Source organism: Amphibalanus amphitrite, unplaced genomic scaffold (assembly GCF_019059575.1).
Source record: "Amphibalanus amphitrite isolate SeventyFive unplaced genomic scaffold, NRLGWU_Aamphi_draft 000298F_arrow, whole genome shotgun sequence".
Lineage (NCBI taxonomy): Eukaryota > Metazoa > Arthropoda > Thecostraca > Balanomorpha > Balanidae > Amphibalanus > Amphibalanus amphitrite.
In genome coordinates this window covers 325,118-338,337 of record NW_024881793.1, presented here as the reverse complement: position 1 = coordinate 338,337, position 13,220 = coordinate 325,118, and the positions used below count along the sequence as shown (strand labels likewise).

The 13,220-nt window shown below is 48.3% G+C and overlaps 1 protein-coding gene across 1 annotated transcript in view; it reads right to left on the bottom strand.

The window, feature by feature from the left end:
* Window positions 1–13,220, bottom strand: part of LOC122387776 (transmembrane protein KIAA1109-like) — a 104,633-nt gene that overhangs the window by 85,958 nt on the left and 5,455 nt on the right. Inside the window, exons 2-7 of the mRNA XM_043378226.1 lie at window positions 4,390–4,649; window positions 3,858–3,998; window positions 3,207–3,484; window positions 2,698–2,844; window positions 451–672; window positions 60–266 (exon numbers count right to left, since the gene is read on the bottom strand). Of these exons, the coding sequence (XP_043234161.1) occupies window positions 60–266; window positions 451–672; window positions 2,698–2,844; window positions 3,207–3,484; window positions 3,858–3,998; window positions 4,390–4,621 (1,227 nt within the window). The 5' untranslated portion in view covers window positions 4,622–4,649. The remainder of the gene's footprint in view (window positions 1–59; window positions 267–450; window positions 673–2,697; window positions 2,845–3,206; window positions 3,485–3,857; window positions 3,999–4,389; window positions 4,650–13,220) is intronic.

Genomic DNA, 13,220 nt, shown 5'->3' with positions numbered 1-13,220 from the left:
TCTCATCTAACTCCGTCTCGCCCACAACTCAACAAGGCATCGTGCGCACGTGTCCTTACCTGGTTCTTGGTGAACAGCACATCCATGGTGGCGTCGAAGAGAGTGCTGACGCGGACATCGAGCGCCTGGTGGAGCCGACGCTGACCGGGTCTGGCCGGCGGCGTCACCCGCTGCGGCTCGTACGAGGTCGGAAAGAAGAACCGGAAGAGCGAGTCCCGCTGCCGGTCTGCCCACGGTCCGTAGCTGAAGTCGGTGCCGCGGCCGCACTGCGAGAACGGAATGGGAATGGAGAGAGTCAGTACCGCGGAGAAACATAAAGTGCGAGTGATTGCAAACAGGGAACAGGAAATAAATCGTTAGAATTCCCGACTAAGCGACAGTTCTCGGATGCTTGCTCAAATCTCCTCAACCTCTGATTAGACCCCATCCCTAGTCCACCTCTGACCTCACCTTGACCTCAATACCGCAGACGGGCGGCGGCGACTCGCACGGGTCACCGTTGGCCAGCCGCTCAGTCTCCGTCTCCTCCACGCCATCGGGCACCCAGCCGGGTACGTCCATGTACGCGTAAATGTCCACGTTATTGGACTGAAGTACCACAAAGCCCTCGCCCATGTAGCGCGGCGGGTCATCCCGACGGCCCGTGTAGCTGCGAGACGGAGCCATGATCACCTGCAGGGGGAAAAGGAATATGGTTATGGTGAGGGCTAAAAAGTCGGGTGAGGTCGGTTTTGAATTATGTCTGGTCGTAAGGGGTTACGAAAGGTAGAATGAGGGTCAGATGGGGACGAGGAAGATATATTGTGAATATGGTGCATGGCATGGCTCGGTAAATGATGGGAAGTAAAGCTAAGAAAGGTTAGGAAGACCGACGGGAGTCACGCTATATCGGGACAGGGTCATGTTGGATCGATGAAAGCAAGGCTAGAGTTAGACTGATAAGTGGTTGTAATGAGATTGAATAGATAAAACACAGGTCGAATTCACATCGGAATGGACAACGCTTCATGCATTAACAAGAATAAGTGAGCAATGCTCCATGACAAATTTCACAGTTCACATGGACAGTCACATGAAGCGTATCATTCGAGTTTGTGTCGAAATAAACGCGACGTCGCCGCTAACCAAACAGCATCATTTCCAATTAAAAGCAGCGGTGTAACAATACGACGCCGACAATCGCCGCCGCCGATCGTTCTCCTAGTCTGGAGACCGCCACCATCGACCATTCGATACCTCGCTGGTGAACAACAGGCAATCATTGGGTCGATCGTATCACTCCGGTACCGACAAACATCGGGATGGCAGACGTCCCATACCGGTGAATTATTCGTACGGCCGGATACATGGGACCAGCAACTGAGTGAAAGTGACAGATGTGGGGTAGTTATCGTGTTATGGTGGAGCAATAAGGAAAATAAGCAGCTGAATCATAAGTCAAACATGACGCAAATGTGTATCATATTACCCACCTGCTATCATGAGCATAACGTACCCATAATCCCGACAATCCCAAAATAAAAAATGGCCCGTAACTAGGGCATTTGGTTAGTAAGAGCAGGATCAACGTTATGTTTTTCCGTACTATTCACAACCAAAATTGTGAATAGTTTAACTGGTATCTTAATAGTAAGACCATTCACGCCCTAATTCTACAGTCCCAGTGAAGCCAGTTGGGGCCTTGCGGTCGGTAACTTTATCGTACACCGTTGAGTTTCATAGAGCCCATGGAATCTGGGAGTGGGCGAACCACAGCCAGCACAGCCGCAGGCGACCACCGTCCCAGGCTCGGCGGGTGTGGTCGATATCATGACATAGCGGCCGGGGACGATGCGGGTGGTAGGAGCGGGTTTAGCCGGTGATGTGGTGAAAGGAGGCGTGTGCATATGTGCTAACTTAATATGTGTGCATTGCGTGGTAAGTGAAAAAAAAAAAATAATAAGTGACGTGGTGGAAGACCCAAACATAGCATCGCTCCACTAAAAGACTTACTTCGTATGCGTTTAATGATTAATCGTTAAGAGATTTCCATAACATAATCCGCAATATCAGTAAAAGTATTCACATGGCATGCTCATATGAGCGCCTTGCCTCACAAATAATGCCCAAACTCTGCTCACCATGTGCAAAATCACACCGCGGTACCATTTAATTAGCATAGCGCAAACACAGCTGTATGGCGACGCTCGGCGTTCGTTCGGCAGGGCAGGGTCTGGGCACAGGTGGTCTGGGACGCATACCAGCCGGGTTTGACGAGTGGCTTTGAAATCGATCCACATACCGGCCCCCCGGCGGAACGGGGGGCACCAGACCGCCGCTGGCACTCCATCCTCCCCCTCCCCCCCTCTCCCAGGGCCCGGGGAAAGTTCAGCGGGGACCCGCCTCCGCTCATTCGAGGCCGGAATATTTCAGCGGCGTGAGGAATACTAATTAGAGGCCAGTTGGAGCGGCTGTAAAACAATTTGTTGGGGCAAGACCAGGAAGGGAAGTCTTCATGGAGAAATACTGGGACATGTGCATTGCAGGCAGGGAAAGGAAACTCAATTCACTATTGATGTTAGAAATAGTTTGGGCTGTCATACTGTGAGCTGAATATCGTTTGCATTGGACTTGCTAAGCATGAGCTCTGAGAACATTCAACCCAAGTTGTGAATCAGACAATCGGCAGTTCCCAGACCAGAGAGGAATCCCACTTGCCTTGAAGTTTTCGGCCGTCATTTTGACGTAGTGCATGAAGAGGTCGTACTGCGAGGCGGAGGGTTTGGTCGAGTAGAGACACTTGGCCTCCTCCACCGACACGATCAGAGTGGTGGGCACCAGACGGTTACCGAACACCACTCGGCCCTGGGAATGGACGGGCGGGTCCGTGAGTGGCATACATACGAACACATATGTAGATGACGAGACATTTCTAACGGACAGAAATCCGATTACTCTGGGATGCTACAAACAGGACCGCGTCTTGACACTTCCTGTAATATACACACATGAAAATTTTGATCAGAGGCTGTAAATCGCCAATTACTGAAGGAACGGAAAAAATATGCATGTTATGAGCCACGAGATATTGAAGCTTGCTGATCTAATTTACGTCCGTTGTAGCGCTTCACTGAGCGGCAACTGCGTAACTATGCATAATACAAAATGCATGTAAAATATCCATCAAAACGTCCTACTTCACTCATCATATCTTGTCCATCGCTCACCGTTGAGATATCCGCCTTGATGACTGGCACCAGGTCTCTCCAGCTGCGGTACGGATCCAGAGCAGCCACCTCGGCGTCTGTGGGCGGCGGAGAGCCGGCGCCTCCTCCGCCCTTATCGGGCGGCTCCTCCGGGTCACCGCCGTCCCCGTCCGGGCCCAGCAGCAGCTGCTCGAGACCGAACAGCCGCTCCAGCCGAGAGTACACCCAGGAGCGGTTGTACAGGTGCAGCTCCAGACCGTTCAGCACCACGAACAGGCGCGTGTCACGGCTGGAGAGATCTGAACGGGAGGGATGATGGCGTCAGTCGAACGCAACACGGAACGGATCCATGATTAGGGTAAAAGGGTACAGCCCCATTCGCGGAAAATAGCGTCAGATGAATGTTACGCGAAACGGAAAGATGCAAGAGAACTACGAAAGAGGAGCCAAACGCGAATAGAACGATCGAACTTGCCTATGGAATATGATTGATCGATCCCTAGCATATCAAACGATTTCCTATGGCCGCAAATCTTTAACAAATACAAATTATACAATGTTAGGTGTTGATTTTTTTTCATATCATACAATCATACAATACTCGTAATATTCATATCAAACTAATGGTGGTATTGATAATCTTAGTTTTCCCTTCCCCGCGCCGTCACGAACCTGAGGCCTCCTTGGGCACGTAGACGCGCCACCAGCGGAAGATGAAGAAGCCGTCCTGCACGCGCACCGTGCTGTCGGTCGTGATGTAGGCCAGATCGCGGAACATTACCTTGCCCGAGAGCACCGAGAACGAAAACGAGCCTGCCGCCGTGGGCACAGAACGAATTGTGAGCAAGAGAATCGGGGAGCGGGAGGGATTTGATATTGTTTAACGGGTGAGCGTTTTTCAATAGTTCATGCAGCAATGTTTTTTTGCGATATGCACCAGTCCGGTGTCCACTTACTGCCAGCGACAGATTTATCAGCTTTCCGATCCATATTCCGAAACAGTATGATAGTGACAAGAAAAACACACACATCAACATACTAATGTTTACGTTTACAAAACAAGACAAACAAACTCGCTAAGCAAAAAGCATCACACGAGGCTGGTTAAATATTTGTGAGAACCAGTATTCATGTATGTCAACCAGGCTGCAACTCCACATACAACATCCACGCCTTCCTTTCATCCAGCACCAACAGCACTTACCGACTTTGAAGTAGGCATTCTGGTCGATAAACCTATTGACGATGCTGGTGACGATGAGGCCGAACAGCCGCGAGTTGTAGAACGTGATGTAGATGACCCAGACGGCGACGACCAGCAGCGAGATGATGAGGAAGGCGAAGTTGCTGTCGAACGTCAGATCCTTGACGCCCACAGTGGTGTTGGCGTTCCACCGAGCCGCGTTCGGGCTATCGTCCGCAACGGTCACGTTCATCGTGGCTTCTGATGGCGCTGTCAGTCACCTGCGGGGAAGCGCAATAGTCGCTGTGTTTAATTCACGTCGTCATCCGACAATACTTGTGTTACATTAGTTCACGATAGCCGACAGTGTGAACTGAATTTGTGAGGCCATGTGGTCACTATCTGAGAACGCGGCCAGCCATGACAGCTGCCGACACTGACAGGCAAACGGTCTATGGTGGGGAGAGTCGGGGGTGGCTGGAATCGCACCAAAACTACCGCGTAAACCGCTCCACACTGCTGGCAAACAGCGCAGCGGCATTGGGGACGATGTTTATAAACAGTGAAAGGGTTCGCTATGGTGATGCAAGAGTTTGGCGACCGAAAGGTCCAAGTCCAGATCCGACGGAGCTCGTGGGATCCAAGAAAGGCCTGGCTGGGTCCAAGCTCGGCGATGGGAATGCATTGTACTTTGTAGATAAATCGCTAGATTTGTTACCCGAACTAGGTATTGGATGCTTAATAGTCACGTCGATTTACACCACACACCTATTCAATAGTTCCGATTCAGTAATAGACGTAATACTCGGGGCCGGTTTTGCTTCGGTAAATTCTGCACCTCTGTTTCCCACCAAACGCAAGCTTGCGCGGAGACGGCCAGTCTCCTATTTACGTCTCGCTGGCTCCGATACGCGCAGCCAGTCATTGTCATTGTAGTGACCTTGGATCTCGGAGTGTCGACAAAGCACGCCATTATCACTCCGGGGGGGGGGAGGGGAGGGAGAGGGATGCTCCGTGCACGACGCACAGACAAGCGCAGTGCACGCGGCAGAGCTTGGAAGGTTTCCTGCCTACTAAATCGACTCTACTGCTGGGAGCCTCGTCAATATTTCGACGAACAATAAAATATTTGATGTGGTACCAAGCCGAGCTAAGACGGGCGGGGGACACAATGTTATTCATTATCTGATAATTGACAAGAAAACAATCAAACTTCAATGATGAGCGACGTTAACAGCACAATCATATAGACGCTTCGATAAAAAGCAAGCAATCTTCCAAGCTAAATATACATCGAAGCCAATAGATTAATACCCCAATTTAATGCCGTTCAAAATAAACAGGATGTCTACCAGTAATGAAGTGTAAAGCAAAACAAATTCCTTATACGACCAGCCCACACATTACGTGACTTTTTAGGTACATCGTAAGTAGGCAAGGCACAGGCCTAATAAATGATTAATGATAATATGCGATGTTATTGGAAGCCACGCTCTAATCGTCCGGCACTGCCGCTGAGTTCAAGTAAATCATCTAGCAGCCAAAATGATTCAGGAGAGAACCATGTTATCCATGTGTTACAGCCTGGATGCGAGCCAATATTAAGCAAAAGCAGCAGTCAACTACCACTGATCCACAGTTGATCACAGAAAGCCGGTCGCGGAAGAGGTCGCCTGCGTAACGTTTACTTATGGCGTGTTGATACGGTGTATTATTGGCATGTAGTTGGCTTAGAGGCGACGCACATTGATTGTTTGTGTTGGCATGATCATTTCGCTCCCTCTGAAGCCATCAGAGCACTTGACATCGGAAAGGTTTGGAGCTCACCAAATGCGACAGCTTTACGGGGACCCGGGCCGATTCGCCGTTCAATATCTCCTTGGGCGGGTAGGTATGATGGGGAGAATGCATTGTCAATCATAGAAGGCTGCGGCTCGCTCACCTCTTCTCGAAGCTTGACCTTAGACTAGAGATTCTAATAGTACGCCAAACCACGTGTCTGACACCCAAAAGTTGTCGACTTCACTAATTCATCAGGCATTGTCCGAACTCATTAAAGACGACTTCCACAAAACAGCTCGTAAATAGGCAGCATCCCACTGAGACGAGTCTCAATTAGCGAGTTTAATGGCGTGGCGCCAGCCGACAGCGACTGTTTGCCCAGCGCCATTCGACGTTCCGACGAGTCGTTCAGCTCCGTACAGTGCGGGATAAGAGGATCCCTGCCGTGAGAGTAGTCGTACAGTAATGTCTCATAAATCACATCTGGCTGCTACAATGAGTGTACGAGTCTTCCCTCTTAGCGGCACAAAGCGGGGGTCATTTTACACGAATCAGTTTCCGATTCGCGACGACTCTATCGTTCAGTTGCATTACTGACTTACCGAATAATGAGTATTATTTTTTCATATGAGGATTTCTCGAATGAATTTAGCTCGAATGTTCAAATAAATGCTTCGAATGAGCCAGAGCCTATGTTAAGTAGAGGCTAGAGCGAAGGTTCCGGCCCCTATCGTCTGATCGGGAAATACCGTGAGGTGTGAGCTGGGGAGGATTTAGATAGGAACAATAGTTCAGTGTGCCCCATCCATCTCCTTCAAAGGCTACGGCTGCTAACACTGACAACAGAACACAACTGTCAGGAGTCTCATTATTGTATGGCGCCGGAGTGACTCAAAGTGACTACCCTTCACTATCAATGGTCCAACATACTACTAAGCCACCAGGCAGACATGACAATTATTGAATGAATGGTTGATGAATTGATGGGCAAGATTGGGACGTGTGAGACCTGAGATTTGAGAAGCCAGCTGCCAGAGCTGCTGTCAGAGTCAGAGCCTATCTGTTTTTTTGTTTTTTTAATGTCCAGAACTGGGGTCACCAGAGTTAGCACACTGGCAGTGCAGCATTTTCCTTGGAACTCTGGCAAGTATACTCGAGAGTGGCATGATTTTTCATGATTCAACATTCAGTAGTGTCCATTCTGATGACACATTAGTGACTAGTGTAGACATGGCGCCCACTGGAATCGCTTCTGCGCCTGCCTTTGCTACACCTGTGGAACACCAACAAATGGTGGCTTGAATGACAGTGACACTTGATTCATGGATGACAGTTATATAACAGAAGAAAGACAATGTAGATGACTAAGTGGAGAGTGGAAGAGTTAGGCAGAAGTGCCTAACAGACCAGAGTCCAGACCTGGCTTGACTATACATACACCATGTCTGACCCTGGCCTGGCCTGCATCTGAAATTGTCATCTGGAGACGATGTCTTGTGGCTGTGTGTGGTCAGTTAGCCACTCATGAGGAGCCACACCAGCAGCAGCATTCCTGCCACAAAGACAAAGTGCTGGGTGCTGGGCAATCACTGCCCACCACTCAGGTGCAGACAGACATGCTCTTCACAATGTCAATTTAAAACTGCCAGAGTTAAAAGTCTGACAGAGTGTTGGCCAAATCTGGGCCATGACAAGGCCATGGCTCTGGTGTCTAGTGTTGCTGCAGCCACCCATGGGTAGTAGCTAATGATAAGCGTTTGAAACTAGCTTGTGCCTGCTGAAATGGTGTGTTTATGATCATATTCTTTAATGACAGAAGGCCATGACTTTTAGCTGTCACAAATAGGTAGGAATTTAAGCAATCCATTATTCATTTATCTGTACCACCTGTCGAATGAATAGGGGCAGGTCACCATCTGTGGACCAGCTCCCTGCCAGTGAGGTGCTTTCTCAGCTTTTTCAGCAGATCAAGGGCATCTGTAGTACAGTGAAAGACCTGGTTGATCAGGTGAAGGCACTGACACTCTCCGCAGCCACTGGCCAGGGCCCCACCTCGGTCCCCCTGTCCACGTTCCAACCCACAGAACCCAGACCGCAACAGCCTGCTGTTAACTACCGTTCTATTGTCCACGAGGAGCTGAAAGAAATGAAGGAGCGAGACAAACGCAAACAATCTGTGATTATCAAAGGGCTAAAGGCAACCTCTGGTAGTGACCTTGCTGTAAAGTTTGAACAACTGACAGAGCAGCAGATGGGCAGAAAGGTCAGTCTCTCTGACATTTCTGCCATCTCAGGTCACACCGGTATCTACCGAGCAAAAATCACTGATGATGAACTCCGCAGGACTGTGCTGGAGAAGGCAAAAACCTTACGGAACACAGAGTACAATGACGTTTACATCTCCAGAGATCTCACATATGCCCAAAGGGCAGAACTTTTTGCCCGTCGGAAGGCCAGGCGGGAGGAGCTTGCACAGACCCAGGATCCAGCCGGGGATGGTCCCCAGAATAGAACTGGCCCCCGGCCCTCTGCTTCTGGGGGAGCTCCCCCACAAGATGCTCAGGGAAACTAGTGCCCATCCCAGACTGTACTGGCAACCTTCAAAATACTAGTGTTATGAAGTTTATGTTGACAAACATCAATGGGTTGCCTTCAAAATTCAACTTGCTTAGGGAAGATGCCACAAAGCATAGTTGGGACATTATTTGTGTTACAGAGACCCATCTGCTTCCTCATCTTCTCAGTTCCATTGTTGAACTTCCTGAGTACTCACTCATTCGCCATGATACAAGTGGGCATGTATATAAGCATGGGGTATGCTGCTATATTCATAATAAACATACTTTTGACACAGTGTCTCATCCCCTTGCAAATGTTCTTTCCTTTCGTATTACTTTACTGAATATCTATGTACTAATTGTGTACAGAGCCCCATCAAATTCGATGGAATCAAACCAAGTGCTAAATGAGTACATTCTTAACTTCTGTAGTGGCAAAGAGGTCATCTTGTTAGGCGATTTTAACTTACCTGCAGTTGATTGGTCCAGCCTGTCTCTCCACTGTCCCCCCCTCGAACAAATGTTCCTCAACACTTGTCTCTCCCTTGGCCTCCACCAGTGGGTTACCGAAGCAACCTATCCCAGGTCGGGCAATATCCTCGACTTAGTCCTCACCACTGAGCCTGATCGGATTGGATCCATCAGTGTTATGGCTCCTCTACCAGGCTGTGATCATTGCCCAGTGTCCTTTGACTACATATTTGACAGCGCTGCCTTATCTGACACGATGCCACAAACTCAGTTGCCTAACCAGAGAGATTGGCACAAAGGAAAGTTTAGATTAGCCAACCAACTGTTGAGCGAAGTCAACTGGGACTTCGAACTGGCTTACTGTGATGTTGATGCATCCTACAATAAATTTTCCATGATCCTCAAGCAGGTGACAACTGAATGTGTCCCTCTTAAACCCCCAAGAACCTGTACGCCACCTTGGTCTACCAGACCTCCTACTAGCCTTATTAACCGGAGACATCTTGCTTGGTCTAAGTATAAGTCGGCTAGGAAGCAGCTTGGCCGCCACTCTGGACTGGCCCGTAGTAGCTACGCCACTTTTGCCAATCTTAACCAGCAGTGCAAAACATATGCAGTCAAAGCCCAAGCTCAGTATGAAGAAAGTCTTATCCTGAGATCCCAGGATCACCCGAAGCTCCTTCACTCCTACCTTCGAAAGAAAAAGACAGGCCGACCCACTGTGGGCCCACTCACCTTGCAATCGGGCCAACTCAGTGACGACCCTAAATCCATGGCAGACCAATTTGCAGACTGTTTCTCCTCTGTGTATAGTAGGTCCGTCCCAAGGCATCCACATCCTCACCAGCAATCAGATGGATTGCTTGATAACATCACCTTGACTCAAGACCAAGTTCTTCAAGGTCTTCTCCACCTTGATGGCAGTTCATCCATGGGGCCTGATGAAATCCACCCCCTTCTCCTGAAGAACTGTGCCACTCACCTAGCATACCCTCTGACTCTCATACTCAACCGATCCCTCCAGAATGGGTCCTTGCCATCTGCCTGGAAAACCTCTCTGGTTGTACCAATATTTAAGAAAGGGGCGAGATACAACCCTCTCAACTACCGCCCTATAAGCCTTACGTCTGTTCCATCCAAGCTAATGGAGAGGATAGTTTGCAAAGAATTAATGTCCTACCTCGAATCCCAAGAACTTCTGAACCCTCACCAGTTTGGCTTTAGATCAGGTAGATCTACTGTTGATCAGCTTCTCCTGGTTTATGACATGGTGTCAAGACAGACTGATTTAGGTGCAGTTAATGATGTGATTCTATTTGATTTTAGCAAAGCGTTTGATGTGGTGGTGCACGACCTTATTATCGATAAGCTGTTCAGCCTTGGGATTCGCAGTAGATTACTAGAGTGGATAACCTCCTTTCTTAAAGATCGAGTTATGAGAGTGTGTATCAAGGGCCAATCAAGTCAGCCTAAAGCAGTGCTGAGTGGTGTCCCACAGGGATCTGTTCTTGGACCCATCCTTTTTCTTATTTATATTAACAGCATTGCATCCCAGCTAAAGAGCAACTACAAACTGTTTGCCGACGATTTAAAAATCTATTCTTGTACAGACTCCAATGGTCGATCAGATGTAAATGTTCTTGCATGCCAAGACGTACAGGAAGACATTAACATTCTTCATGCAACAGCCTTGTCTTGGGGTCTTAACTTTAATGCAGATAAGTGTGTAGCACTCCGTTTTGCTAGATCTTCTGCAGGACTGGACCAACCCTCATACTTTCTAGACGGAAAACGGATACCAGTAGAAGTAAAGGCAAAGGACTTGGGTGTTCTTGTCGATGTCAAGCTTAAATTTCACGATCATATACAGGCTACCGTCCATAAGGCAGGGGGGCTGGCTGAAAGTCTTTTAAAATCCACAGTTTGTCGATCCGCTAACTTTATGCTTTTTCTATTTTTGTCTCATATCCGACCGATTCTTGAATATGCGTCATGCTTGTGGAACACTGGGTATGTGCAAGATCTTCGTGCGCTTGAAGGAGTCCAACGAAGGTGGACAAAACATATTGACGGCATGGCGGGCCTTGACTATGGAACACGCCTAAAAAAGTTGGAACTATATTCAGTGTATGGTAGGCTTCTGCGGGCTGACCTGATCCTGTATTGGAAAATATTTAATGCTCAGTCCTGCATCCACCCCAATGACTTATTTCACACACCTCCATGCTCTAGAACCAGGGGCCATCGTCATAAGATACATATTCCCTCCACCGTCACTGATACCCGGAAGCGATTTTTCTCTGTCCGATGTATTCCGCTATGGAACTCTTTACCGCCGGATGCCGTTTGCGCACCCAATCTCAGAGCGTTCAAGCGTGCAATAAACACTCATTTGCAAAATGAACTCTATAAGTTCATAGAATAGGTATTCACTGTATTATCCGTGTATTATCTCACAGCGCTCAAACGTGCAGTAGACTTTCACAGAATGAACTCTATGAGCATGGAAATAGGTGTACACTGTATTATCTTATATATACTTATCGGAAATTCTTATCGATTCTAGCAAAACTTGTTAGCACTGTGTAACCTGTTAGGAGCATGATTCCAGTCAAGTCTTGCATGACATTACCATATGACCGGCTTAATTTCTGGCTGGCGCGTCTTATATGTGTAGGGTTCTGTCTATCCTCTAGCCTATCCTTCCCTGCCTACTTACAGACTTGATGGAACCCAATGAGGTAAGAGCATGAGGTAAGAGCAAGCACAACATGATATTTTGTCAAATTGTCACAGGTGATCACCAATAACCACATATTGTAATGTTTATAAAATGATTTGTCAAGCTTGCACACCATTTTAGCTCTAGGTCTAGTCTATGAGGTGCCTTACTAGAAGGTGACTGGGATGAGGTGCCTACTGAGGTGCAAATCTATGCCCAGGAATATTGACCATCATGAAAATTGATGAAATCAAAATATGCCTTGCTTCTACCAGGGACTTGCATGGAAATGAAAATGATTTTTGCCTGCAGCAAAAGGTTGGAGAAAAATGTAAGAACATGCCTTGCAAAATTGCAATGAAGGGCACACCGGGCACCACCAGTGTTGTGAAAAAACAATAATGGGCACATCAGACACTAGACAGACATAAAGCACACTGAGTCAGTCTACAAACTACCTACTACACTACCTACTACACAGGTAACACTTAGACTTCATCTTCACATGTACCAAAATCCTGGGTTTACCCTGCCTTATCTTGATCTTAATCAATTATGGAGCACTTACTTATACTTAATTATGCTGATAAAGCACGCAATTAAGAGAGGCCACTTGGTCTCTAGGATCCGGACTTGTCAAGTGTTTGTGACTTGTGTTGGGTAGAGTTAAGTGTTTCAGTCATAAGGGTGGGTCCAGGTCATGTGTATGAAGTCAGTAGCGGCAGAACACCTTCAATTAAGAGGGGGGCACTGCCGACTTTTGGTCCCATTCTTTCCATGCAACGCCCATAGGGCTTATGTTAAAATGCCAAAATCAAAGGGGGGCATGGTGCCCCGGTGCCCTCCCCGTTCCGCCGCCTATGCATGAAGTGTTCCCAGTGAATAATGATTGTCGAGTCTAGCATTGAATGAGTCAACGGAAGACGCATCAACAACAGCTGATGGCTTAGAGCAGGGGTCGGCAAATGGTGGGGCATGCCCCCTTTGGGGGTAATGGAGCCCCTCGGCGGGGGGTAATGGGGGCCTCTGAGAAAGCCTTATCTTAGAATTAATGTCTCCCTTGATGGGACATACATCACGCCTGTTTGGTCTCAGGGTTCAAAGATCGAACGCTAACCGTCGCCCCTCTATTGGCGTTTTCATAACAGCTAACGTAAACGGGGAGGGGCCGGTCGGACCCCAGCCTCTCGGCCTCTGAAATCTGAACTGGAGCTTTGCGATAGAAAAATGAACGTGCTACCCGTGACGATAGGAAGACGCTGCTACCCAATTTTAACCTTTGCAGTTATAGGGGACCCCCTTTTCCTCGGGTTTTCGCG